The sequence below is a fragment of the Phyllopteryx taeniolatus genome, chromosome 11 (assembly GCF_024500385.1).
Source record: "Phyllopteryx taeniolatus isolate TA_2022b chromosome 11, UOR_Ptae_1.2, whole genome shotgun sequence".
NCBI lineage: Eukaryota > Metazoa > Chordata > Actinopteri > Syngnathiformes > Syngnathidae > Phyllopteryx > Phyllopteryx taeniolatus.
In genome coordinates this window covers 13,398,705-13,424,768 of record NC_084512.1, presented here as the reverse complement: position 1 = coordinate 13,424,768, position 26,064 = coordinate 13,398,705, and the positions used below count along the sequence as shown (strand labels likewise).

General features: G+C 40.2%; 1 protein-coding gene across 1 annotated transcript; it reads left to right on the top strand.

Moving 5' to 3' along the window:
- Positions 1 to 7,450: 7,450 nt before the first annotated feature.
- On the top strand, positions 7,451 to 25,981 carry lhcgr (luteinizing hormone/choriogonadotropin receptor). Its single transcript, XM_061790621.1, has 11 exons — positions 7,451 to 7,757; positions 7,926 to 7,997; positions 10,742 to 10,813; positions 15,379 to 15,453; positions 15,772 to 15,846; positions 16,065 to 16,142; positions 16,332 to 16,400; positions 17,248 to 17,322; positions 18,080 to 18,268; positions 18,390 to 18,437; positions 21,460 to 25,981. The coding sequence occupies exons 1-11, from the start codon at positions 7,597 to 7,599 to the stop codon at positions 22,445 to 22,447; spliced, it is 1,902 nt and encodes a 633-aa protein (XP_061646605.1). The 5' UTR covers positions 7,451 to 7,596; the 3' UTR covers positions 22,448 to 25,981.
- The last annotated feature ends 83 nt before the right edge of the window (positions 25,982 to 26,064 follow it).

The following is a 26,064-nucleotide window of genomic DNA, read 5'->3' as shown; positions in this document are numbered from 1 at the left end:
TGGTTTGTAAAAATTGGAATTGGACTGTTCACACTAACATGAAAAAATCAGGTTACATTTGAGCAAAACAAATCGTAAGTCAAAACAAAACTAGACGTCATGCCCCGTGTGTACAGTATAAGCGCAAAATGAACAGGGGGTCAGCCTCCACTGAAGTCCGTGACAAAGCGGCCAAAGAAGTGAGAGAGGGAAAGTCTGTCTGTATTCTCCTGCAACCTGGACAAGTGTAATGTAAAGCAGGGAGGTTGTAAAATGGGTGAAGAGAAGGGATGAATAGACAAAAGGAAGGATTATGGATGAGCAAGGGAGGAGAAAAAAGAATGGATGATGAGGATGAAAGTTTCTGTTGGGATCATTCAAATGTTAACGATTTATTTTCATCTTCAAAGGCACATCAAGAAACATCCTGTTTTAAGAGGATTCAGCTTTTGTGTTTTCTTTTAGGTCACACATGAAAGCATTCTCAAGCCAATGTTGAAAGAAAAACTAGTAATATAGGCCTTATTGTTTATTGTGTTTTATAAATAAAAACAATTTTTTGAGGAAATGACTGATTTCATTCGGAGGGGCGAGGGAGGATGGGGGGGGGGTCTTCTAAGGGGGGAAGGGGAGGGTGAAAGGTTGGGGAAACTAGGGAGGGGGAAAAGGGAGCTGGCTCAACATACACCCAGTCCTATGCACAAAATTCATTACTGTAAGTAAACCTTTTTTTTTTTTTTTGCACATGCTCTATCACCAAAATGCTATGCTATGTTCACATTAAATCTGCTCTTTTGTAGGGGTGGGGGTAGCAATATCCTGAAATGCATATTCCTGTATTAGTTAGTCAAAAGAATTTTACTAACTTTCTGTAGTGACCCTGAAAAAAGAAAAATGCCTCAACCTAACCTGGTCTCCCACAGAGAATTCTTGTGTGACACCTGTAACTTGGAGTGATTTTCTGCCTCCACAAGTAAGCGTTTCGTCATACCTTGTGGAGCTGCGGTATCTGCATTTGGTGGTTTGGAATTGCTGCAATGCTCTGCCAATGTCCTATTGCGAAAGCACAAACAAGCTTAGTAATTTCGCATTCCCATCTGTCTAACAGAGAGCGATAAGATGAAGTGCAAAGGAAAAAAGTATGTGTAGAAATAAATGTAATATAGCTGGCACGGAGCACAGCTGCCTCACAGTACTGTGGACCGGGGTTCAAATCCCAGCCCCGCCTGTGTGGAGTTTGCCTGTTCTCCCCGTGCCTGTGTGGGTTTTCTCCAGGCATTCCGGTTTCCTCCCACATCCCAAAAACAGCCCACATCACACTGTTTGTCTGCACCACCGAAGGACCTCAACAGTCATCAGAAAGCAGACTAGCGTCTCTCCACCCAGCTGTCTGGATTTCCCATTTTTCATGTCTGCAGCGTGATTTGAACCTTTGTTGCTGTAGCCAAGTCCTCACAAACTAAGCTTATGTCACCCCATTACACCAGAGACAGCATAAAACTGTGGGGAAGAGGATGAACAGAAAAGCAAAAAGTAAACTGCCATACAAGAATAGTTAGCCATAAGATGATTGTCTGACAATATAGTCAAGGTGCTAAATGCCTACAAAGCTCAGATTGTACCCAGCAGGTATGGACAGTGCTGTCCTCAGACATTCCTCACAGTTTCTTGTCTCAGTAGAACATCACACCTTATCATATCTGGACAAACAATGCAGTATCCAAAGACAAAGATGCATTTAGATACACAGACACAGCAAGTCACCCACACACTCACACAAGCATACATAGGCTACACTGAAGAGCACACAAACACACACGAGGAGCCTATAGCCCACCAGCCACTGTTGCGATCCAGCTGGCTCGGAAATTGATGGTTTGATGTCGAGGTGCGAACAATGTTTTCTACTTAAAGAGTAGAAACTGGCTCGCGATTGGCTGGCGACCAGTTCAGGATGTACACAGCCTCTTGCCCGAAGTCGGCTGAGATAGGCGCCAGCGCACCCGCGACCCCAGTGAGGATAAGTGGTATGGAAAATGGATGGATGGATATACTGTATGCAGTATATATACTGTCAGAGGTGGGTAGCGTACCCAAATATTGTATTCAAGTAGGATTACTGCTACTTTAGAATAATATGACTCAAGTAAAAGCAGTCCTCCAAATAATTACATGAGTGAGCGTAAGAAAGTACTCAGGGGGGGAAAAAACTATTCAAGTACTAAATAAATGGTACGTAACTTAAATCAGCATGAATGTCAAATCAAATTACATTAATTAAGGCAAATTCCGCTCCAAGAAATGCTCTTAAACTATTTTGTTTCCACTTGTTAAACATCACAATAGGCTCAACAGGCAGAGATTGCAAAAACAGGAACAAGACTGCAGTAGATATAAAAAGTCTACACACCCCTGTTCAAATGCTAGGTTTTTGGGATGTAAACAACTTTAGGGCAAAATAAATCGTTTTAAAACTTTTTCCACCATTAATGTGACAGAATTTCCATCCATTTTCTGTACCGCTTCTCCTCACTAGGGTCATTGGTCATAGGCTGGAGCCTATCCCAGCTATCTTCGGGAGGGAGGCGGGGTACACCCTGAACCGGTGGCCAGCCAATTGTAGGGCACATAGAAACAAACAAACCATTCGCACTCACATTCACAGGGCAATTTAGAGTCTTCAATCAACCTACCACGCATGTTTTTGGGATGTGGGAGGAAACCGGAGTGCCAGGAGAAAACCCACACAGGCACGGGGAGAACGTGACAGAATTTACAATTTGTCTTTTTTATCTTTTTGAGCGGGGAAGTGAAAATAAACTGGAATTGTCTCATTCAGCATTCACCATTTGAAAAAGAGATGTTCTGTCTCAACTGGTATTTTACCTGGTCAAATAAAGTAATAATAGTAATCAAATGTTTGTGTGTGTGTGTGTGCGAGCGAGAGAGAGAGAGATGACAGAACGTACCCAGAAGCTGCATGTTGTGCAATTACTTTTGACCATAACATAGAGCTAATGTTGCACAGCCAAAATGAAAGCAAAGACATCTGCAACTTACCGCAAGGTGTCTTCTCGAGTGCGCGTTGAAATAATGCAAGTTTGGGCGGTCAAAATTTAAAATACATTGCATGGCAAAGCTGTTGTATTTCGGACTCTATCGTAAACAGACTGACGCAGATGTTTTTCCCCCCCCCAATATGAGTCACTTTGATTGGCCAGCGAAGGCTTCGTGTGCGGTCATGTGGCTGCGTTGAGCCGTTTGATTGGTGAACTGATTCAAATGACACTAGTGATCACTTTGGATTGGTACAACGGCGCTCTATGCTGAAGTCTAAAGCGAAGTCTAAAAACAGATTGCGCACGCAATAATTGATTGGAAAAAAAAGTAGCAAGTGACATGTAGATCACCGTAACAGAGTAAAAGTAAGGTTTCTTCTTCAAATAAATACTCAAGTAAAAGTAAAAAGTATGATTCATTAAAACTACTCTGACAAGTACAATTTATCTAAAATGCTACTTGAGTAAATGTAACGGAATAAATGTAGAGCATTCTACCCACCTTTGTGTACTCGATATGTTTGTGTGTGTGTTCGTGTGTGTGTATATATATAGAGAGAGAGAGAGAGATTTTGGGATTATCTATCAATTACCCCGTGTTGTCCCTGAATTGTAATTCCTCCTTTTCCGATCAAATTTTTATTCTATGATTCCAACTTGGACTCTGGACACATAAGAAGGTCCATAAATTGAATGAATGAATTTTGGTGTGGAAGCACATCACTACTGTCACTTTTAAGCCTCACCCCCTCACTAGAGTGACATTAAATGTGATGAAAATTCTTGCCCCCTCCTACATGCAACAGAAGGACTACCACTTCACACCAATGCATCAACTGGTGTGTTTTTTTATACTGCCACATCTCAAGTGAGCACTTAAAAGTTTTCAAGTCCCAGAATGCATTTATTCTGACTGTGATTTGATGCTGGGTTCCAATTCACAGAGCAATAAAACACAGAAACTCACAGAAGACACACAGTGGCTCTGTTGCCAGTTACTGCAAATGCCTCACTGATGTTCATTTGCGCTCAAGCTCACCACGGCTTGAAAACGACCCTTTCAGTGCAAATAGTAAGAAAACAGGACGTGACAGCAAATTGCTTCTTCTACCAATTTCAGTAATGTCTGCCTGGCCTCTCAATTCTAACACTTTTCCGGGATGTTTGTGACGTGTTGCTTTTTTCTGTTGTTTTCTGCAAGGTGGTTTTGTATCATTGCAGGTAGCCTACATTGGTTGTCCCCCTTTGCACACAGATCCTGTCAGACAGCCAATGTGGAGACCTCGGCGAGATTTTACAGTATATCGGCCCTCCATCTGCGATTTACCTTTAATTTATAAGATGTCACACAATTTGAAATATAAAATAGAACATTTTCTTCATTTCATGACTGTATCGCAGAACAAATCATGTGAGTAACTTGCTGTAGGACAAACGAAAAGTATAACAACAACTTGACCTCTCTCTCCCATTTTCCCTCTTTTTTTCTTCCGTGTTCTGAACAGTTTTGGTTGTTTTGACCTGTTTCCAAAGTTCTCTGGGGTCACATCAATAAATTCGCCACTACCCCAACAGAGAGCGAACAGTATACCAATCAGCCATGGAGGGATTATTTGGTATTATCTTTTGTATTAATATTAATATGGCATTTAAAAAAAAAAAAACAGGAATCCATGTTAGCTTTTCCATGTTTTTATTTTGGATTTTACTCAGTGAGCAAGCAACATTTTCAATTTCTCTCATTTTATTTTAACATTCAGTAGTTTGACAGTTCATTAAAAAGTTTAATTCCTTACATTTGCCTCTAGCAGTGCACTGGTATTTGCATTTGAATTATATTTAGTATTTTGAGAAAAATCAAGAAAAATGAAAAGTGAAAATAAAATTGCTAATAACTGTAAGTAGTAAGAGAGAAACATAATCCAAAAATTTGTAGTTTCTATAACATCAAGCTCCAGCCTTAGATTTATCAATTTTTCTCATTTCTCCACATCAAATGAGGCTGCCACTGTTGTTTTAACTTTTTAGTTTAACATTAAACAATTAATATATTTACATGTTCTTATTGCCCTTTAATATTGTAACGCACTGTTCTGTGTGTTTATTGTTGTGTGTTGCTGTTGGGGGGTTGTGAGAGCAAGATGTGTTCTGTTGCACTTAGCGCTGCTAATTCCAAGGGGCTTTGATTGCAACACTCTGCGCGGTGTGGAGAAAACGAGAGAGAGAGCCTCGAGGTGCGCTGACTTCAAACTACTGTACATAGTTCCACTTGCTCCTCTTATTATATTTAATTGTTTGCATTCATTTCAATTTAATCCTCTTTCCTTTCCCTATAGAAGAAACATGGGACTTGAAATTAAGAGTTGACAGTAATAATTCAGTTTAATAGAATTATATTGAAGGTGAATTTTCACCCAATTTTTGTCGGCACCCTTAGCATGTGCTAATTTCGCCCTATGTGTTGGCCAGCCCTGTTGTCAGGTCAGCAAGTTATCACCATGTCAACAGCCCCCACTTAGAGATAAGAGAAAAACTTACACAAAAACAGAACCTCTGACAGCATCCAACAACAATGGGGTGAAGGTGAGCGTGTATGGTCAGAAGAGATCACACCTACTGGCGATTATTTGAGACAGAAACAATTTATTGTCATCTCTTTGAATCGACAGGACGATAGGGTTTCTTGGCAGGCCTCTACTGGTTACAGTTGAAGGGTAAAGGAGCATTCAGGCCATGCTCCAAAGAAAAAAATATGGACACTGCAAGAATAAAGTTATAATTTCAGTTATAAAATAGGTTCAGTTTGCAGCATTGAAGTGGTGGGGCCCAAAGCAGATGCCTGGCGGCACTCCTGCTGCCAGATGATGTAAGGTGTGTCACAAAGGTTTTCCTCTTCAGTGTGGGCTAGAGGATCAACCAGCCCGTCTACAAAGATGTGCTGCAGTGTTTGCTTAGTTCAGTGCGCAAGAAAAGGCGAGCACTACGGCAGGAGAACTTGTTGCTGCTTCACCATGCCAACGCGCCTGCTCACAATGCCCTGAGCATGCGACAGGGAGTCATCAAGGGAACCCGTTTTGATGGTGTGGACGACAGCTGTGACGATTTCAATTGAGTTGATTTGAATTGAGACATTCCTGTATGTACATTTTCCCCTCGTAGTATAACAAATCAGAAGATTACAGATTTTTCCTTTTTAAATGAATTTGAATCCTCCAAAGGGAAATTCATTCTACACTCTGCTGTATATTTTTTGTCGCACACACACATGGGCATGCAATGAGTGATGTCAGAGTTATGGGACGTGCAAACGGTGACTGAGCAGAGTGGCTTGTTCAAGGGCACCTCAACAGTCATCACAATGCAAACTAGCATCGCTTCAACAACTATTTTTATCCACAGCATAATAATACAACTCTCATCACTTTTTGTTTTACGAATTCATTAACAATTTATTTTTAAAAAAAATCCTCGTAACTTTATTACTTATTAGTCATAAGATTACATTTTTGCCAGTCATATTAGGAATTTAATCTTGTAACATTACAATTTAATTATGGTGACTTTATCCCCGTTATTTACACATAATATTATGACATCATTGTCATTACACCATTTTCATCATAGTATTTCAACTTTATTCTCATTTCATTACTGGTAATTTTGACTTTATTCATTATCTTAATGCATTTTTCCTCTTAATGTTACAGCTTCTTTCTCATGACTTCACATTTTTTTACATGTAATTTCATTTTTTTTTTTTTTTTAGTGCAGCCCTAATTCTCTTAAAACACTTTTTCAATGTGCACAATTGTCAAGTTGTTTTACGCCAGAGAGGCTTTGTTGAATTTATGTTACGTCTCGATCCATTTTCCCCATTCTCTTTCTTCCGAGGTCAACTTGCCATTCTCTGAAGAGGTTTTCAAGTGGAAGACACAACTAAAGCACCCTGCGTGCGTGTCATCTTTCACCCCTGCTGACTGTTAGGTCATGCATGAAGTCGACTTGAACTGAACCTTTCCAATGATAGTTGAAAAGCTGTGCATGCACAATGCTAAATGAGCATGCGGTCTGTTTTTCACAGTTATGGGTAGAAAACCTTTTCTTTATAATTCAGAGAGACTTTTATACATCAAAGAGTTTTTCTGGTCACAATGCGTAGTAGTACTTGTAATAGTAGAAGATCTGATCTTTTTGGAAAACAGCTGTTGTATTAGATTGTGCGGGCATACCTAATGCGTTGTTAAAAGCTTTTAATGCAGTTTTACTGCATATTATTCAGATATCATGAAGAAACTATAGTGAAAGAGCTATCATAATCTCCACCCACTCAGCGTCACAAGTACTCCACTTTTTAGCCAACTCCTCCAGGCAGGCATGCATCTCACATTTACGTGAGTACATGAAGGCAACACTACCGCTAACACTTAAAAGGAGAAAACAAGACAGCCACCTTTTTTTTTTTGCAGTGTAGCTTAGGCGTGTAACATTACATTTTACTTATAAAGTCTTCTTTTTTTTGTAAACTTAAGGGTCTTTTTTTTAATTCTTGATTTCACAAATGACCCCCCAGGTGCTCTGGGTAGTGGTTGCATTGTCCGGCATCCTCTCTGTGACCTCCTATGAGGCATTCAAATGTCCGCGAATCTGCCACTGCACGGCCTCCAGCTTCCAATGCAGCAATGATACTCAACTGGCTTCTAAGAATAACACCACATCCATGTAAGTATCGTTGTCTTTGAATAAAGATCTAATCTAACATGCATCTTTTTTTGTTTTGAACTTGTAGTCAAACAAACCGATATTGTTACTATTGAGACATTCTGTTGCAATATTTCTACTGTACAAATACTGTGGAGGAAGCATTTTCCATTGTTACATATTTAACAGAGTTTTCAAACACCTGGATCTTGAAGAACTTCCAACCCATGCCTTCAAGGAACTGATCAACATAAAAGCAATGTAAGTTATTGCATAAAGTGTATTGAAGCATATCTTATGGGTTGAATCGAGCAAAGCAGCACAAGTACTCATGTTTAATATAAATGATTGAAGCAAGAATAAAAGCTGCTCCAGCCACCTTAAATAATGTTAAAAAAAACAAAACAAAAAAAAACGATTAGGAATGTGTCGTTGGAAACATTTCCCTAATAACATAATTACATTTTACTTGACGTATTGATCAGGGGTTTCGTTCATATTGGAATCAATATCCAACTAGCTCATAGGCAAAACTGTGTTGCTCTAGTTAATATGATGCACTCATTGGCTACAACATTAGGTGCAGATACACAACATATTACAGAGCTGTACCTGTATTAATATGCCTTGACAAAGGTAATAATGCTGTTTAAAGTGTATTGCTGTTCAAAGATATTATTCGAAATCACTGCCAGCCATACACACAATAATGCACATGTTACATTCCCAGCGCTCCAGCTGTATTTGGTGCCATTTAACTGTGCCATTGATGGTTTACATCTATGAATAATTGTACAGTATTAGTGTTCGTGTTGAGTGTAAAGGGCATCAGCAGACCATTTTGCAAAGTGTTATTTGTTATTAAACTGTGAAATTAACAACCATATACAGTCAAAGAATGCATTTGCATTTTATTGCATAATATCAATATTTATCGTAACTAACATTTTATGATATATAATCATAGGCATATTTAATTATCTTATATTTCATTTCATTTAAGATGCTATGGCTAGAAGAAAATCATTGCTGTTCTCCATACCTCATAGTGAGGCATAAGGGGTTCATTTTGAACACCCATTTAAGTTACCAAATGTAGTTCCTTGCCTGATAAAGCAGGACCTTTGCATACCACACTTATAACCATCACACCGCAAAAGTAGGCCATCAAATGCCAAAGGTCCCATTGACTGGAATGATGTGATATTGCTTTTCTTCAGAGGATTTTCTATAGAACTGTGATGAAGTATGTCCCAAAACTCTTGGAATAAACTCTAAACCTAGCATTTTATTCTATATAGCCAGTGAGTTTTTAGAACGTTTATAGTACTGCATATTTAAATGATTAAATAAAATATTCAGACTGGACAAAATCAATTGAAAGTTGTCCATCCATCTAAATCTAACTTATACTGTACATCTAGTGACAGAAAAATTTATATGAAGTAAAATGGATGTATTGTATCATGTTTACAGTTACAGTGTATCTATAAACCCTCAACACCTTATTGCGCTTTCCAATGTTGGCATTAGTTTTTAGTCAACAATTCTCTTCCAGTTGGAGGAGCAGATATGAAATGTTGTTTGGTTATGGTGAAAACTTTGCTCTCCTCTTCAGGGACGAGCCTTATCAGTCTGGGATACTTAAAATTCTAATCTGGTCAAAATGGGTTTACCGTGTACAAGTAACCTAAAAGAGACAACACAGCATTGTGTAAAATAGCACTCAGTAACTGTATGTTGTTGTCGGGAAAAAAAATGTTCTTTAATCATTTTTATGCAAGTTTGTACAAACAGTGCATACAAATCTTAAAGACTAAGATTAGCATGTGAAGTGTCCAGGCTGGTGCGGGGGTTAGCATGGGATGATAGTATTTTCTCTTACAAGCCATTTTAACATAAAATTGTTTATCACTACATATTGTTACTTTAAAGTAGATTACAATAAGGATGCTGCAAATGTAGATTGATACGTATTTCTCAGTTGCTCCAAGATAGACTGAAACAAGAAGCTCTCTATCGTGGGTGGGCAAAGCTTTCTTTGACAGCATATGGCAGGAAGGTTTGAAAATAAATTGTGGGATTTCATTGTCACTTTGATATTGAAGCACAGTGACCCAAGAATAGAAAAAAAGAAATTTGTAGAAAAGAGAGAAAGAGAGGTCAGTTATGCTTCTATTAGAAAACAAAACACTCAAGGACAAGTCTAAAAGTCTGTTTACCTTTCAATGTCTTTGTTTAGACGTCATTCTTAAACATTTTCACTTGATCTTCTTGGCCTAGATGAGGGGGTCACCAATCTTTTTGAAAACTGATAGCTACTTCTTGGGGACTGAGTAATGCGAAAGGAAACCAGTTTGATACACACTTCTAAATTAAGAAATTTGCCTGAATTGCCTTGAACTTCATGTTATTATTAATAATGAATGATATTCATCTATAGGAAGACTGATCATGATTTGTCGCAATAATTATCAACAGTGATTTACTGTAGCAAGATAGGAACAGATCAACATAAATATGCAACACTTTCAATTTATAAATCTCTACAAGCTCTTACATTTTCAAATGATCACTTCTACAACATACGGACAATGTGCCATTAATGTGTGCTACGTTTACAAGAGGCAGGCTTCTCATGTGGTCGGGGTTACATGGTGCCAGTTTAGCACCATGTTGGTGACCCCTGGCCTAGATACACCCATAATGTACTTTAAAATTGACTCATCATACAAGATGAAACGTGTTTGTGTAGGAAAAGAATACATTTTGCATGAAATCTATTACGCCAAAAGCCCTTTTGTGACAATAAGATCCAGCAAAGCATACCAGGAGTACAAGTATGCCTATTCATTTATTGTTTTCCATATACTGTACATTTTGTTGGATTTGTGGACTTCTTAAAGGCCATTCCTGTTTAATACTTAAATGTTAAATATTTCAGTTTCTTGATTTAGTCTCCTATCTCAGTCTCAACCTGATGTCAAGCTGTGTGTGTGCCACAGCATGATCTACTACAGCTCTGTGACCCGGATACAGACACACGCCTTCATCTCCATTTACGGCTTGAGAGAAATGTATGTATAACATACTGTCTATGTTGAAACAAGTTCATTATTTCAGCGGTTCCTCCTTTTCCCGTTTCAGTTTCCCAGAATTTATCGCTCAATTACACTCCCCTCCAAAAATAATGGAGCAGTGTGGGGAATCAGAATCAGAATCAGAATCAGAATTATCTTTATTTGCCAAGTATGTCCAAAACACACAAGGAATTTGTCTCCGGTAGTTGGAGCCGCTCTAGTACAACAGACAGTCAATTTACAGAACACTTTGGAGACATAAAGACATTAACAAAAAACAACAACAAACAACAATTGTGCAAAAAGATGCAGAGTCCTCAGTTCGAATGGCTAATATCGCAATAGTCCGGTGCAATGACCATTGTGCAAAGGGCACTGAGACTTCAAGGAGTGTATGCGGTTTAAAGTGACGAGTAGTGCGATAATCTGGGACAATGGTTGTGCAAATGTTACAGATACTCCTCAATCAGTGTGCAAATGGAGCAGATACTACTCTGGCATGAGTGGCCACTATATGCAAATAGTGCAGCACGGCGAGACAACTACAGTGAGTGCACGAGTAATACATAATACAGAAATGTGACAACGAACTCAAGTCAAAAAATTGCCAGCTTGTTGTAATGGAATTGTAAGTTAGCTGTTCAAGAAGTTGATTGCAAGAGGGAAGAAGCTGTTGGAATGTCTACTAGTTCTAGTTTGCATTGATCGGTAGCGCCTACCTGAGGGAAGGACCTGGAAGAGCTGGTGACCAGGGTGTCTTAGTTCTGGCAGCGTGCAAGTCCTCAAGGGTGGGTAGGGGGGTACCGACAATCCTTTCAGCAGTTTTGATTGTCCGTTGCAGTCGGAGTTTGTCCTTTTTTGTAGCAGCACCAAACCAGACTGTGATGGAAGAACACAGGACTGATTCGATGACCGCTGTGTAGAACTGTCTCAGCAGCTCCGGTGGCAGGCCATGCTTTCTCAGAAGCCGCAGGAAGTACATCCTCTGCTGGGCCTTTTTGAGGACGGAGTTGATGTTGGTCGCCCACTTCAGGTCCTGGGAGATTGTAATTCCCAGGAACTTGAAGGTCTCGACGGTTGACACAAGGCAGCTGGACAGCGTGAGGGGCAGCTGTGGCGAAGGATGCCTCCTGAAGTCCACGATCATCTCTACAGTCTTGAGCGTGTTCAGCTCCAGGTTGTGTCGGCCGCACCACAGCTCCAGCCGCTCCGCTTCCTGTCGATATGCAGACTCGTCACCGTCCTTGATGAGGCCGATGACAGTGGTGTCATCTGCAAACTTCAGGAGTTTGACAGTCGGGTTCGCTGAGGTGCAGTCGTTCGTGTAGAGAGAGAAGAGCAGCGGAGAGAGGACACAACCTTGGGGCGCCCCAGTGCTGATGCTGCGTGTGGATGAGGTGGCCTCCCCCAGCCTGACCTGCTGTGTCCTGCCCGTCAGAAAGCTGTAAATCCACTGGCAGATGGCAGGTGAGACGCTGAGCTGGAGAAGCTTGGATGAAAGGAGTTCAGGGATGATGGTGTTGAACGCTGAGCTGAAGTCCACGAACAGGATCCTCGCGTAGGTCCCTGCACTGTCGAGGTGTTCTAGGATGAAGTGCAGTCCCATGTTGACTGCATCATCCGCAGATCTGTTCGCTTGGTAGGCAAACTGCAGGGGGTCCAGCAGGGGACCTGTGACACTCTTGAGGTGGTCCAGCACAAGACGTTCAAAGGACTTCATGACCACAGATGTCAAAGCGACAGGCCTGTAGTCATTCAGACCCGAGATTGCAGGTTTCTTGGGGACTGGGATGATGGTGGAGCGTTTGAAGCAGGATGGAACTTCGCACATTTCCAGTGATCTGTTGAATATCTGAGTGAAGACTGGCGCGAGCTGGTCCGCGCAGACTTTGAGGCAGGATGGAGACACGTGGTCCGGGCCTGCCGCTTTGTTAATCTTTTGTTGTTTGAAGATGCGTCTCACATCCTGTTCATGGATGGTTAACGCAGAGGTCAGAGGTGTGATTGTGGTCGCGGGTGCGGCCGGATTGGTGTGTGGTGTGAAACTGTCCTTTTCAAATCTGCAGTAGAAGGTATTCAAGTCGTTGGCTAGTGTGCTATTGTTCTCAGCTTGGGGGGATCGTCGCTTGTAATTAGTCAGCGACTGGAATGCATGCCAGACTGATTTAGAGTCGTTTGCGCTAAACTGTTTTTCCAACTTTGCTGTATAGATCCTCTTTGCAATGTTAATTTCTTTGGTCAGCTGGTTTCTAGCTCGATTATACAGGGCCCTGTCCCCGCTCTGATATGCGTCCTCCTTAGCTTGGCGAAGCTGCTTAAGTTTAGCAGTGAACCACGGCTTATTGTTGTTGAATGTGCGAAATGATTTTGTTGGAACACAGACCTCTTCACAGAAACTGATATAGGATGTAACAGTGTCCGTATATTCATCCAGGCTGCCAGCTGAATTTTCAAAGACACTCCAGTCTGTGCAGTCTAAGCAGCTTTGAAGTTCCATCTTGGCTTCATTTGTCCACTTTTTGACTGTTTTCACTGTAGGCTTCGCACATTTAAGTTCTTGCCTGTACGTCGGTATTAAGTGAATTAAGCAGTGATCAGACGAGCCCAAGGCTGCACGAGGTATAGCACGGTATGCGTTTTTTACCGTGGTGTAGCAGTGGTCTAAAGTATTATTTTCCCTGGTAGGACAGTCGATGTGCTGCTTGTATTTAGGGAGTTCGTGGTTGAGTTTAGCTTTGTTAAAGTCCCCAAGAATAATGAGGGGTGAGTCGGGGTGTTTTTTTTCAATTTCGTTGACTTGATCGGCGAGCGTTAGCAATGCGGCGTTCGTGTTAGCTTGAGGCGGAATATAGACGCCAGCGAAAATGAATGATGCGAACTCACGTGGCGAGTAGAATGGTTTACAATTTAAGAATAGCGACTCCAAATGCGGGCTGCAGTGTGTGCTGATCACCGTGACGTCCGTACACCATTTTTCGTAATGGTAAAAATGCCTACATTTTTACTGTAGACTGACAAAATGTGTGTTTGACATCAAAGTAGGAATACGAGACAATGGATTAACCTTTCAGCTTTTATATTCAGGTATTTACATCTGAATCTGGTACACAACTCAGAAGACACCGAGCATTTTTTTCTTGAACTTACCCATTTTATATGGGTAAAAAACGTGCAATTTTTGAAACTGAGAGAAGATGGAAAATCAATCAGAACCATTACACAAACATTGGCCAAAGCCAATAAAACCATTTGCAAGGTGCTGAAGAAGACAGAAACCACTGGCGGACTAAGTGACCTACTGTACTTCAAATAAATAGGTCTATGAAAACAGCAGTAGATGATTACAATTTTTTTTTTTTTAGCATTTTAAAGAAGTACCAAAAGACATGTTAACCACATCAGCAACATCCTTCAGAGAAAAACAGAAAGGGCAAAATGTACAGAAGCTTACCTCAAGAATTCTGCATTAACGTTTTATGGAATGAGAAAAAGGATGAACCTTTACAAAAAAAATGGAAAGCCTAAGACTTTGAGAGAGTAATATACAGTACAATGCTCTTGATGTCAAACATCAAACATCATCTGTGAAACCGGGGAGGTAATGTCCTAGCTTGGGATTGCATGGCTTCTTTTAGGAGGGTTTCATTAATCTTCACTGATGAAACACATGATGCCAGCAGCAAAAGTAATTGAAGTCTACAGAAACATTTTTGTCTGCCAATATAAAGAAATATGCAACCAAATTATTGGGAGAACCTTCCTCATGCAGCAAGGTGGTGGCTAAAACACTAAGGGGAATGAAGTGAAAGGTTTGTGATTGCTCAAGTCAGTATCCAGTCTTATACCCTAACGTGCATGTATTGTATCCTCAAAAGAAGTTCGCTAATGTCAATAGATCAGAGGCTCAAGGCAGTTATGCTAAGGATTTGCAACTAAATAGTAAGTCCATCTGTTCTCATACTTTTTTTCACCACCCCGCACACACACACACACACACACACACACAATGGGGTTTTATTACAAATAACAAATATATTCTCTGTTGTGTACTGGAAATCAAAACTGAAATGTCCAAATGTTTTTGTTCTATATTTAAAAAAATAAATAAAATGGCCTCACTGTTGCAATTCTTTTGGAGGGAGTTTACATAACTGATCACGCTTTAGTTGTAGCACTGGGCAAAAGTCCTCCTCAAAGAATGTTTGTTTTATGTCGTTTGACATACAATACAGTCAAAAGTTTGAACACACTTTCTAGTGCTATTGAATGCGAAACTGCGTCTAAACCTTTGACTGGTAATGTAGTACACCTAAAAAATAATATACATGAAAAAGACAAGATTGTGCCTATTATTACATAGCATGTTGCTGCATGAATTCATTTTTAGCATGTGAATGACTACAGCATTAACCAGAATGTACCCTGCTAACAAACACATGCACAAACTCATTTTTGTGACTTTTGTTAAGAAAAACACATTTGAGTGACATTCTATTTACATATAGCTATTGTGACCTAGCCAAAACAACAAATGATTTTGCTCTGTATGTGTATTCCCGTAGTACTCTTAAAAATATGAAAAATCTGAGGACAATTGAAAAGGGAGCATTCACTGACCTGCCCGATCTGAATTATTTGTAAGTATATCCTTTTTTTCATAATTGTATTTTATTTCAGAGTATGTTAGCCTGTAGTAGTTCTTCATTATTCATATGTGAAAGTAATCAGTGAATTTTACACTTAGATTGACAGTTTAATCTTAGCTATCTCTCAGATACCCTTTTTAGACAACAAGACATGCAATACAGAGGAAGCATGTGCATTTAAATGTAACAACATGGACATTCAAGAGTAAATGAAAGGGATTCCTTGAAAGTAAAAGGTATGGTGGCGATGGGAAGAGTTACATAAAAACACATACCAATATTCACGTAATGTAATATCATTTTTCACAGGTGCATCTTTGGCACTGGGGTGATGCACTTCCCAGACCTTTCCACTATATCCTCCTTGGCATTCCCATTCAGCCTGTAAGTAATCCCATACAAAATTAATAGAGTGGTTGCCAACATCGTTTTTGTGCACTTACATTTTTTTCTCAAGGCCTATTTTTATACATCACTGAATGTCTCAATGCCACGAACATCAGAACATATCCTACAGTTGTTTCACAGTTCCTCAGACTGCATTAACTAACATCAGTGTCTGACTAATTAGCCAAACCTTTTGGATTGATCTGGTTTTGCAGAAAAATGCAAGGAAACATGGCCATAAAAAATATTCCTGCCAATTCCTTCAATGGTATGACACAGATGACCAGTGACATGTGAGTATAAATGCTAAAGACTTTGTCTTAGCACTTTAACAAACATTGGTGCTTTTAAGAATGTAGTCACAGTTTATTTATTTATTTATTTATTTGGTGTTTTGCTTCTCAAATGTGCTTTTGTAACGGAATGTTCACTTCCTCAACCTTGGCCATTGGATTTGTTGACTGTATATTTTACCTTGACAGCAGCCTGATCGGTAGCGGTTTCAAGGAAATCAACCCACATGCATTCAATGGAACCTTCATCAGAACACTGTAAGTCTTCCGTTGGTGATCTTTTTTCATTTAAAAGACAAGCGTGCAACAAATATAAAAGGCTGATGTAGTATTTTCCTGATAGTATATATCATTATGTTGTATACTTTTAATAGCTCTCTTATAAAAATACAGCAAACAAATAGTATGCAAGACTAAACAAAGACCGGATGTCCCTTTATTTTCTCGAACTTCCACACACTGATAGATGTCAATGGGTAGATGCAGTATATGCTTCAGTCAAATATGAATGATTACTCCATCCATCCATTTTCTGAGCCGCTTCTCCTCACTAGGGTCGCGGGTGAATGATTACTGTACACTCAAAAAGAAGTACAAAGAACTTCCAAAGTTGAATAGCCAAAAAAGTTGTACAATTTGGAGTTCATCTCAAATTTGCTGGAAAAACATGACTCAAAAGTTACAAAATAATAACAATAAAAATATTTGAGTGACATGAAATGTCAGCAAATCCCATCAAAATTCAGCTCAGTGGGCACAATTATTAGTTAAACAATAATGTGTCACCACAGAAGGGTAAAACCGAACAGTATAACCATATAACCAGGAATTGAACTTACTGTGACATAGTAAACGGCCAACCTGCTCAGCACAACTCATTTTTCAACAAATTAAATGTCCGTTATAGACACAAATTTGTTTAGCAGGCAAATGATGTGTTTAGCGTAGAATTACTTTACCGACAATACAAGTGCTCAAAATGTGTTATGCTGCCTGCCAACCATTGTCAGAGAATGGATTGTTCAACTTTGGAAGTTCTACTGTCAATGAAAACGATCTATTTTTATCTTTCACACTTTGAATGTAGCTCTTTCTTCATTTGTAGAGATTTAAGATACAACAGACATCTGTGCAACCTTCCAGAAGACGCTTTCGAAGGAGCCTTGGGTCCGCTTTATCTGTGAGTGTTAAAAAAACACATTGGTTATATATTTTTAACAAACCCAATTCAATTATATCAAAATTCTGGCTGTCAGTTTGGAGGGACATTTAAACCGGGTTTCAAAGCCACATGCAGTAGGCTAATCATGTTTGGAATTTAGCATTGAACTCATGACCAGTCGTAGCCTCGTACTGTGTAGGATCAGGACGGCTTCCATGAAGCCTCAGAGACTTTATCATTGTTTTGGTTTCGTAGCCGACCACATAGTCATATAGCCAACAACCTAGTCATATAGCTTTAAAAATGTGTGTGTGCGCGGCATAAACAAATTTCAAACGCTCACAGTGTGCCTAACCACACAATTAGCAGATAGCAGCAATAGCTTGATAAGTTGCAGAAAAATAAAATGGTAGGAACAGCAAGCATTTAGCTCTTAGCATCCAGCACTATCATTTATCAGCTAATATGAAGCAACCAACACGAGAACTAAATGCGGTAGTAGACCTATTCACAGGATGACCCAAATCCCGACAATTTATAAGCAATATTGCCTGAATGTTTGTCCTCACTCACTATGTTTTTTCCATGTATAGACACAAGTAGAATACTTGAGGTGTTCCATATTTCTTCATATAGGGACCCAGGTGTTTGTTTACTCACCTGCAGTTAGCAGCCAACGTTTATTTAAAGGGGAGATCTGCCTGCCGTTGTGTAATCAGGGCCGTATAGTTAAGGTAACCTCTTCTCTATGTGTACACGTCTGTGTGTGATTCAGGGATGTGTCCTCCACAGCTTTGACCTCCCTCCCCCGGAAGGGGTTGGAGCAGGTAAAGCGCCTGAAAGCCAAATCTGCTTTTGCTCTGAAGCGCCTTCCTCCATTAGAGAGCCTGGCTGAGCTGGGGGTGGCTGAGCTCACGTACGCGAGCCAGTGCTGTGCGTTCCGCTTGTGGTACAGCAAACACAGGTAAACAATCTGTCCTTCCAGATGTAACATGAAATAATAATACAAACATGAATACAATCCATCAAAAGTTTGACATTGAGCAAAGAAACATCACACTTAACACCTGATTTTACATTAACAGACAGGAGGCCCTCAAGAATCCAATCCCATTTTGTGAATCGATACACACGTAAGTTACTAAAATACAATATATCATGTATGACACTGCTAATTTTACTATCCATCCATCCATCCATCCATCGATTTTCATTACCGCTTATCCTCACTAGGGTCGCGGGCTGCTGGAGCCTATCCCAGCTACCTTCGGGCGGGAGGCGGGGTACACCCTGAACTGGTCGCCAGCCAATCGCAGACTAATTTTACTCTTAATATTCAAATCAAAACTTCAAAAAAGGTTTGTAAATTAGTTTGGTAGATTATTCTGTTGTAAAAATGTTTCTCGACAATACATTTTATACCATTGGAAAGCCTTTTTATTTCCCCTCAAATGATGCTCCATTTGTAAGGAACGTGTGGATTCAAGGGATGAGCAGTGCAATTGAATATGTGCCTGTAAAATGTGCCAAATCATCACTGCCCATGCAAAACAGCTTATTCTACTGTTGCTATTGTCTCGTTTGGTGTCGTAGTAGATTGGATTTGGATGGACATGAGTCTTAAGAGCAGTGGCAGGAAGCAATGAAGTACAAATACTTTGTTACTGTACTTAAATTTGTACTTGAGTATTTATTTTTCTGATGACTTTTACTTGTACTACATATGAAAACAGATTTTTACTTTGTAAAAATAGGCTCGTTCCTTTTTTCAACCTTCGCGGATGACGACACAATGTCAAAAAGATGTACTGTAAATAGAGAGGTAGTAAAGTCAACTGCGATTGAGAAATTGATTGAATGAGATATTGGGGTCTTAAAAGACAGAAAAAACAGGGATAGCAGTAACATGGAGAAATGGGAACAAGGAGGCATGAACGACAACCGTTTAAAAAAGAAACATGTGACAGGATTGTTTTTCTTCTCAGTACAAGTGCTTTGTAAGTTAATAAAAAATGGGAACTTTTGTATGCAAAAATAATGTTTTTTCATTGTACCAAGTTATCAAAAGGGATATTGGGAGTAAAATAAAATTTTTACTTTAGTACTTAAGTACATTTCCTACGGAAGCGTATTGCATTCACTTGGATAAAAAAAAAAGAAAACTCCTGTTTTTCTGAGTAATTTCTTTGAGGGCTTTGTTTTTCTGACAATTTTTTTCTGTTTTTCTGACAAAAAAAATTTCCGCCTTTTTTTCTGACTATTTGTTTCTGTTTTCTGGACAAAAAATTTTTCCACCTGTTTTTCTGACTATTTTTTTCTGTTTTTCTGACTATTTTTTCCACCTGTTTTTCTGACTATTTTTTTCTGTTTTTCGGACTAATTTTTTTCCACCTGTTTTTCTGACAATTTTTTTTCTGAGTTATCAGGACACATCGAACTCACGCGAGAACCTGCGAACTGCAAGTGACTCTTTGCGGAATCCGTAGTAAGCAACATGACCGGCTTATTCAGTTTGATCAAGTTTTATTTTGATATGGGTTTAAGACATTGGGAGATACTCCTGTCTTTGAGTCACATAGATGGTATTGTTATTAGTTTGTCGACATTACGCAGGCACCTGCTGACTTTGCGTTTGTTCAGGAGGAAAGCCCATTCAGATCAGGCTAGATACAGCAATGTTTGTCCAGAATCAGTTGGACAGATATGGTATGCTCCATGGATACAAGATAATGCATTTAAAATGCATTCAGGCTGGCTACGTGGTGACTCAAGAGACGATCAGGAGACTGATGAAAATACTGGACCCACATGGTGTGCAGCTGAGGCGCCGGAATCGGCTTCGCCAGCGTATGTACCACAATCCGGGCCGAGCAGTAAACCGGCATTAGTGAGTCCGCAAAGAGTCACTTGCAGTTCACAGGTTCTCGCGTGAGTTCGATGTGTCCCGATAACTCAGAAAAAAATTTGTCAGAAAAACAGGTGGAAAAAAATTAGTCCGAAAAACAGAAAAAAATAGTCAGAAAAACAGGTATTATTATTACTATTACAGGTACTATTTTTTTCTGTTTTTTTGACTATTTTTTTTTCTTTTGCATAAGTATCTGTATCTGTAAGTAGCACTGGTTGTGTAGTGGTAGATGCTGCTGTCCTTCATGTTGGTGGCATGTGTTCGATTCCTGGCCAGCACACCAATACCCAGGCATTGCTGGTTCAAGCCCGAATAAAAATGATGGGTTGTGTCAAGAAAGGCCATCCAGTGCAAAAACTGTACCAAACAAGTCATGTGAGTGACTTGTGGTGGTGACCGCTGATAGCTGAAAAGCCACAAGTTACTTCTGCTTAAGTATCGCAGTGGAGTACTTTTGCCATCTCTGCTTAAGAGTCACTAAATAAAAAAACAATTACACAATTTAGATAGTTGAAACAGTCAAGCAGTGTTTAAGAACGAGCACTACTGCTGGCACCTCCTCCTCAAGGTGGTCACACACTACTGCAGGATGGTATTCTACTCCTCAGCATGTTGGCAGGTCACTCCACTTTCTACCCCCAAATTCCAGAGGTAGTAGTTGATAAACACTGTTCTGTGGGGGTGGCACGGTGAACGAGTGGTTAGAACATGGCTTACAGTTCTTAGGTTGGGGGTTCAAATTCAGGTCCTGGCCTTCCCACATTCCAAAGACATTTTTAAAGATAATTAAAGACTAAATTGTGCGTAGGTGTGTCTGTGAGTGTGAACGATTGTTTCTCAGTATGTGCAATGCAGTTGGCTGGCGAGCAGTTCAGGGGTATCCCACCTCTCGCCCAGTCAGCTGGGATAGGCTCCCGCTCAAACGTGACCTCGGTGAGGATAAGCGGGACAGACAATATTTGGATGATCTTTTAGGGTTAGCGGATGGAGTTCTGAGGTATTATTACAACAGACCAAACACATATTCCCAACCTTTTTGTTTAAGGTTCAGTTTGATGACATTTTTCAGTGTTGTTTTTCCATAATAATGCAAGCAAAGAGCCTTCCGAACAATTAAAATAACAAGAATCTATTTGACAATGTACTGTTTGGAGAAATACAGTACTCCACCCTGATGTCCATAATATGATACATGTAAAATGTTCCATCAACTACTTAAAATAACTCAAATATCTTTGGTTCTCCAGACATTTCGGTCGAGGCATTGACCTCTACAAAGAGAATCCACAACTGGAACATATTTGTCCCAGCCACGCCGGCATCCAGTGCACGCCAGAGCCAGATCCTTTTAACCCTTGCGAGGACCTCCTGGGTCCCATCCTGGGCAACGTCACATGGATAATAGCATTTTTGACAATTGTTGCTAACCTCACTGTGTTGGTCATGCTGCTCTTTACCAGTCGCAAGCTAACTATCTCACGATTTCTTATATGTAACCTTGCCCTGGCAGACCTGTGCATGGGCTTTTACCTGATGCTCATTGCCCGCATGGACTGCCACTCTCGCCACGAGTACTACAACCACGCCACGGAATGGCAGACGGGCCCAGGATGTGACATGTCAGGCTTCCTGACAATGTTCTCAAGTGAGCTATCCGTTTATACGCTCACTGTGATAAGCTTCGAACGCTGGTACACCATTATCAATGCCATGGATCTAAACAAGAGGCTGGGGATGCACCATGTGGTGGCCATCATGGTTGCAGGTTGGGTCTTCTCCCTGCTGGTTGCTTTGCTGCCCTTAGTAGGAGTCAGCAGCTACAGCAAAGTGAGCATCTGTCTCCCAATGGATATTGACACGCGGGCTTCCCGGGCATACGTGATGATTGTGCTATTGCTTAATGTCCTTGCATTTCTGGGGGTGTGTTTCTGCTACGTGTGCATCTACCAGAGTGTCCGCAAGCCGGAGCCTGCCAATCACTACAATGATACAAAGCTCGCCAAGCGCATGGCGGTGCTCATTTTCACCGACTTCCTTTGCATGGCGCCAATCTCCTTCTTCGCAATCTCTGCGACACTGCATATGCCCCTGATCACCGTGTCTCACTCCAAAATTCTCCTCATCATTTTTTATCCCATCAACTCCCTCTGCAACCCTTTCCTGTACACCATCTTCACTCGGGGCTTTAGGAAAGAAGTGCGCCTGCTGCTCCAACGTTGGGGAATACTCCCATAGCATTTAAAGGTAAAGCTCCACAGCTCTCAAATTACCTGCCTCCAAATTATGCCCAACACAAAACCACACTTTAGTTTCTCTGCTATTCACTAGAATTGGTGGATGGACAGATGTTTCAGCATGTACAGTATTTGTGTGTGTACTATATTATATACAACCCCAATTCCAATTAAGTTGGGACGTTGTGTTAAACATAAATAAAAACAGAATACAATGATTTGCAAATCATGTTCAACCTATATTTAATTGAATACACTACAAAGACAAGATATTTAATGTTCAAACTGATAAACTTCATTGTTTTCAGCAAATAATCATTAACTTAGAATTTTATGGCTGCAACACGTTCCAAAAAAGCTTTGACAGGGTCATGTTTACCACTGTGTTACATCAACTTTTCTTTTAACAACATTCAATAAACGTTTGGGAACTGAGGACACTAATTGTTGAAGCTTTGTAGGTGGAATTCTTTCCCATTCTTGTTTGATGTACAGCTTCAGCTGTTCAACAGTCCGGGGTCTCCGTTGTCGTATTTTACGCTTCATAATGCGCCACACATTTTCAATGGGACACGGGTCTGGACTGCAGGCAGGCCAATCTAGTACCCGCACTCTTTTACTACGAAGCCACGCTGTTGTAACATGTGCAGAATGTGGTTTGGCATTGTCTTGCTGAAATAAGCAGGGGCGTCCATGAAAAAGACGTTGGTTGGATGGCAGCATATGTTTCTCCAAAACCTGTATGTACCTTTCAGCATTAATGGTGCCTTCACAGATGTGCAAGTTACCCATGCCATTGACACTAACACAGCCCCATACCATCACAGATGCTGGCTTTTGAACTTTGCGTCCATAACAGTCCGGATGGTTCTTTTCCTCTTTGGCCCGGAGGACACAACGTCCACAATTTCCAAAAACAATTTGAAATGTGGACTCGTCAGACTACAGAACACTTTTCCACTTTGCATCAGATCATCTTAGATGAGCTCGGGCCCAGAGAAGCTGGCGGCGTTTCTGGGTGCTGTTGATAAATGGCTTTTGCTTTGCATAGTCGAGTTTCTCAGTCTTTTTTGCCACCTGTCCCAGCTTTTTTGGAACGTGTTCATAATTATTTGCTAAAAACAATAAGGTTTATCAGTTTGAACATTAAATACCTTGTCTTTGTATTCAAGTAAATATAGGTTGAGCATGATTTGCAAATCATTGTATTCTGTTTTTAGGCGGCACGGTGGCCGACTGGTTAGAGCGTCAGCCTCACAGTTCTGAGGTGCGGGGTTCGATCCCCGGCCCCGCCTGTGCGGAGTTTGCATGTTCTCCCCGTGCCTGTGTGGGTTTTCTCCGGGCACTCCAGTTTCCTCCCACATCCCAAAAACATGCATTAATTGGAGACTCTAAATTGCCTGTAGGTGTGACTGTGAGTGCAAATGGTTGTTTGTTTGTATGTGCCCTGCGATTGGCTGGCAACCGGTTCAGGGTGTACCCCGCCTCCTGCCCGATGATAGCTGGGATTGGCTCCAGCACGCCCGCGACCCTAGTGAGGAGAAGCGGCTCAGAAAATGGATGGATGTATGTTAACTATATAATCAGAACTGGGGGAAAAAAGCATGCATTAACATCTCCATGTTGGCTCTAGAGAGAATGGAGCAGACTCTGGCTATGTTCTTTAAATGAGAAAAACCTGTTTTTGTTATATTTTTGATGTGTGCAATAAAAGTGAGTTCAGAGTCTAGAATAACAATGAGGTTTTTCATCAGTGGGGAAGGTTTTAAGGACAGTGCTTGTAGTTGAGTCAGCGGGCCTCAGGGCCACAGACTAAAACTTCAGTTTTCTCCTGGTTAAACTGGAGAAAAATGTCTGCCATCCAGGATTTGATGTCTAAAATATAGTTTAAAAGAGTATCCATTGGACAAGTGACATCAGGAGACACTGAGATGTATAGTTGCACATCATCAGCACAGCTGAGGAAGTTCGCTCCATGCCTCCTGATGACACTGCCAAGAGGGACAATATGCAAATTGAATAAGGCGGGCTAAAATTGATCCCTGTGGGACACCACGTGTTATTTCATGGATTTCTGAAGAGTATGTATCTAAACTTATCATAAAGGTTCTGTCAGTACCATTTCTGGTGGAGTAAAAAATATATATTTGTGTATAGTACCAGAGAGGCCAACCAGGTGTTTAAGTCTGTTTAAAAGAATAGTGGGGTCTACCGTGTCGAAGGCAGGACTAAGATTCAACAGAATCAGCACAGTGAATTGACAGTTATCAGAACTGACTCTAAAATTTTGAGGCCCGTCCCAGTGCTGTGATTCATGCTAAAACCAGACTGATACTTTTCAAGGATATTAAAATGTATTGAAAAAAATACATTAAAATCAGTGAATTGAATAAAAACATTTTTTTTCTAAAATTGTGCTTAAAAATGGTAAGTTAGATACAGGTCGGTAGTTGTTCAAATCATTAGAATCGGAATAGCTCTTCTTCAGAAGGGGCCTTACCACTGCTTCTTTGAATTGCGCAGTGAAGATTCTCATCTGAAGAGAGCAATTTACAATGTTTAAAAGTCCTTGGGTAAAAATCCATGTTTTAAAAATTTAATTGGGTCTAAAAGACATGGTGGACATGGACTTTGTCAAGTATCTCAGCATCAATATAAGTAAAAAAACTGTCCAATGTCTCTTCAGGAAAAGACAGGCACTCAGATGTGTTTAAAATGTGTAATGATTGGATCAAATGTTGCATCTGATAGTGTCAAACTTTCCTCTGAAGTGGACTGCCAAATCCTCACAGAGAATGTCATTTGGAGTTAAAGGGAAGCTGTTAAAATTCCGATTAAATAAATATTAAATAGTGGAGAATAAAACATTGGATGTATTTTTGTTGTTTGCGATTATTTTTGGCAAAATAAGCATTTCTAAAATATTTCACAGTCTTGTTATGAAATTTAAGTTGATCACACAATGCCTAATAATTGATTCTGGTCATATTCTTCTCTGTAACACCCTCCAGTTTTGTTTTAATTTAAAGCCAAACACAATCCATTCATGATGCTGGTTGACTACTTTGTTGTTCTAAATGTAGATTTCTGTGAGCAGGCAACATAAGGGCACATCTTGTGCTGAGTGGCCTGAGTACTGGCCTTCAGATGTATTATCTACAGTAACCAATTCATAGTCAACATTGTTGACTGTGAAATAGGAAAGATGTGCCACTCGTTGGTAATCTCCTCTGGTCATTTTCATGATAGTCGTTAGCCCCTGTGAAACTTAAAATATTGCATTGCTCATATTGCACTGCACAGCCCAAGTAGTTCCTATGCCACAGCAACTTCCATTCCTGCCTCTATGATATTCATTGTTAGGCTTGACCAAGTTTTAATTGGACATCAAAAATTGAACTCCAGAACAATTTTGTAGGGTTCCACTGTCTATCATCAAAACTATTTTTCTGACTGTACTTTTGGGTATTGTGTATAATTTTGGATTCTGTTAAGTCATTTTTGTGTAGAATTTTCCAATTTTATCAATCCATGATCTCCGCTTAATAACTTAGTTAATATGCACTCATGGAACCCTAAGAGATTTCTTGACTGTTTAGAATGTTAAATTCAATAAAA

What these genes read in the sequence shown, in the direction of transcription:
- lhcgr (XM_061790621.1), top strand. Translation starts at nt 7,597, where the DNA reads ATGACCCCCCAGGTGCTCTGGGTAGTGGTTGCATTGTCCGGCATCCTC. An exon ending in AAGAATAACACCACATCCAT is followed by an intron (nt 7,758 to 7,925) that starts GTAAGTATCGTT and finishes CATATTTAACAG; the next exon opens with AGTTTTCAAACACCTGGATC. An exon ending in ATTTACGGCTTGAGAGAAAT is followed by an intron (nt 10,814 to 15,378) that starts GTATGTATAACA and finishes GTATTCCCGTAG; the next exon opens with TACTCTTAAAAATATGAAAA.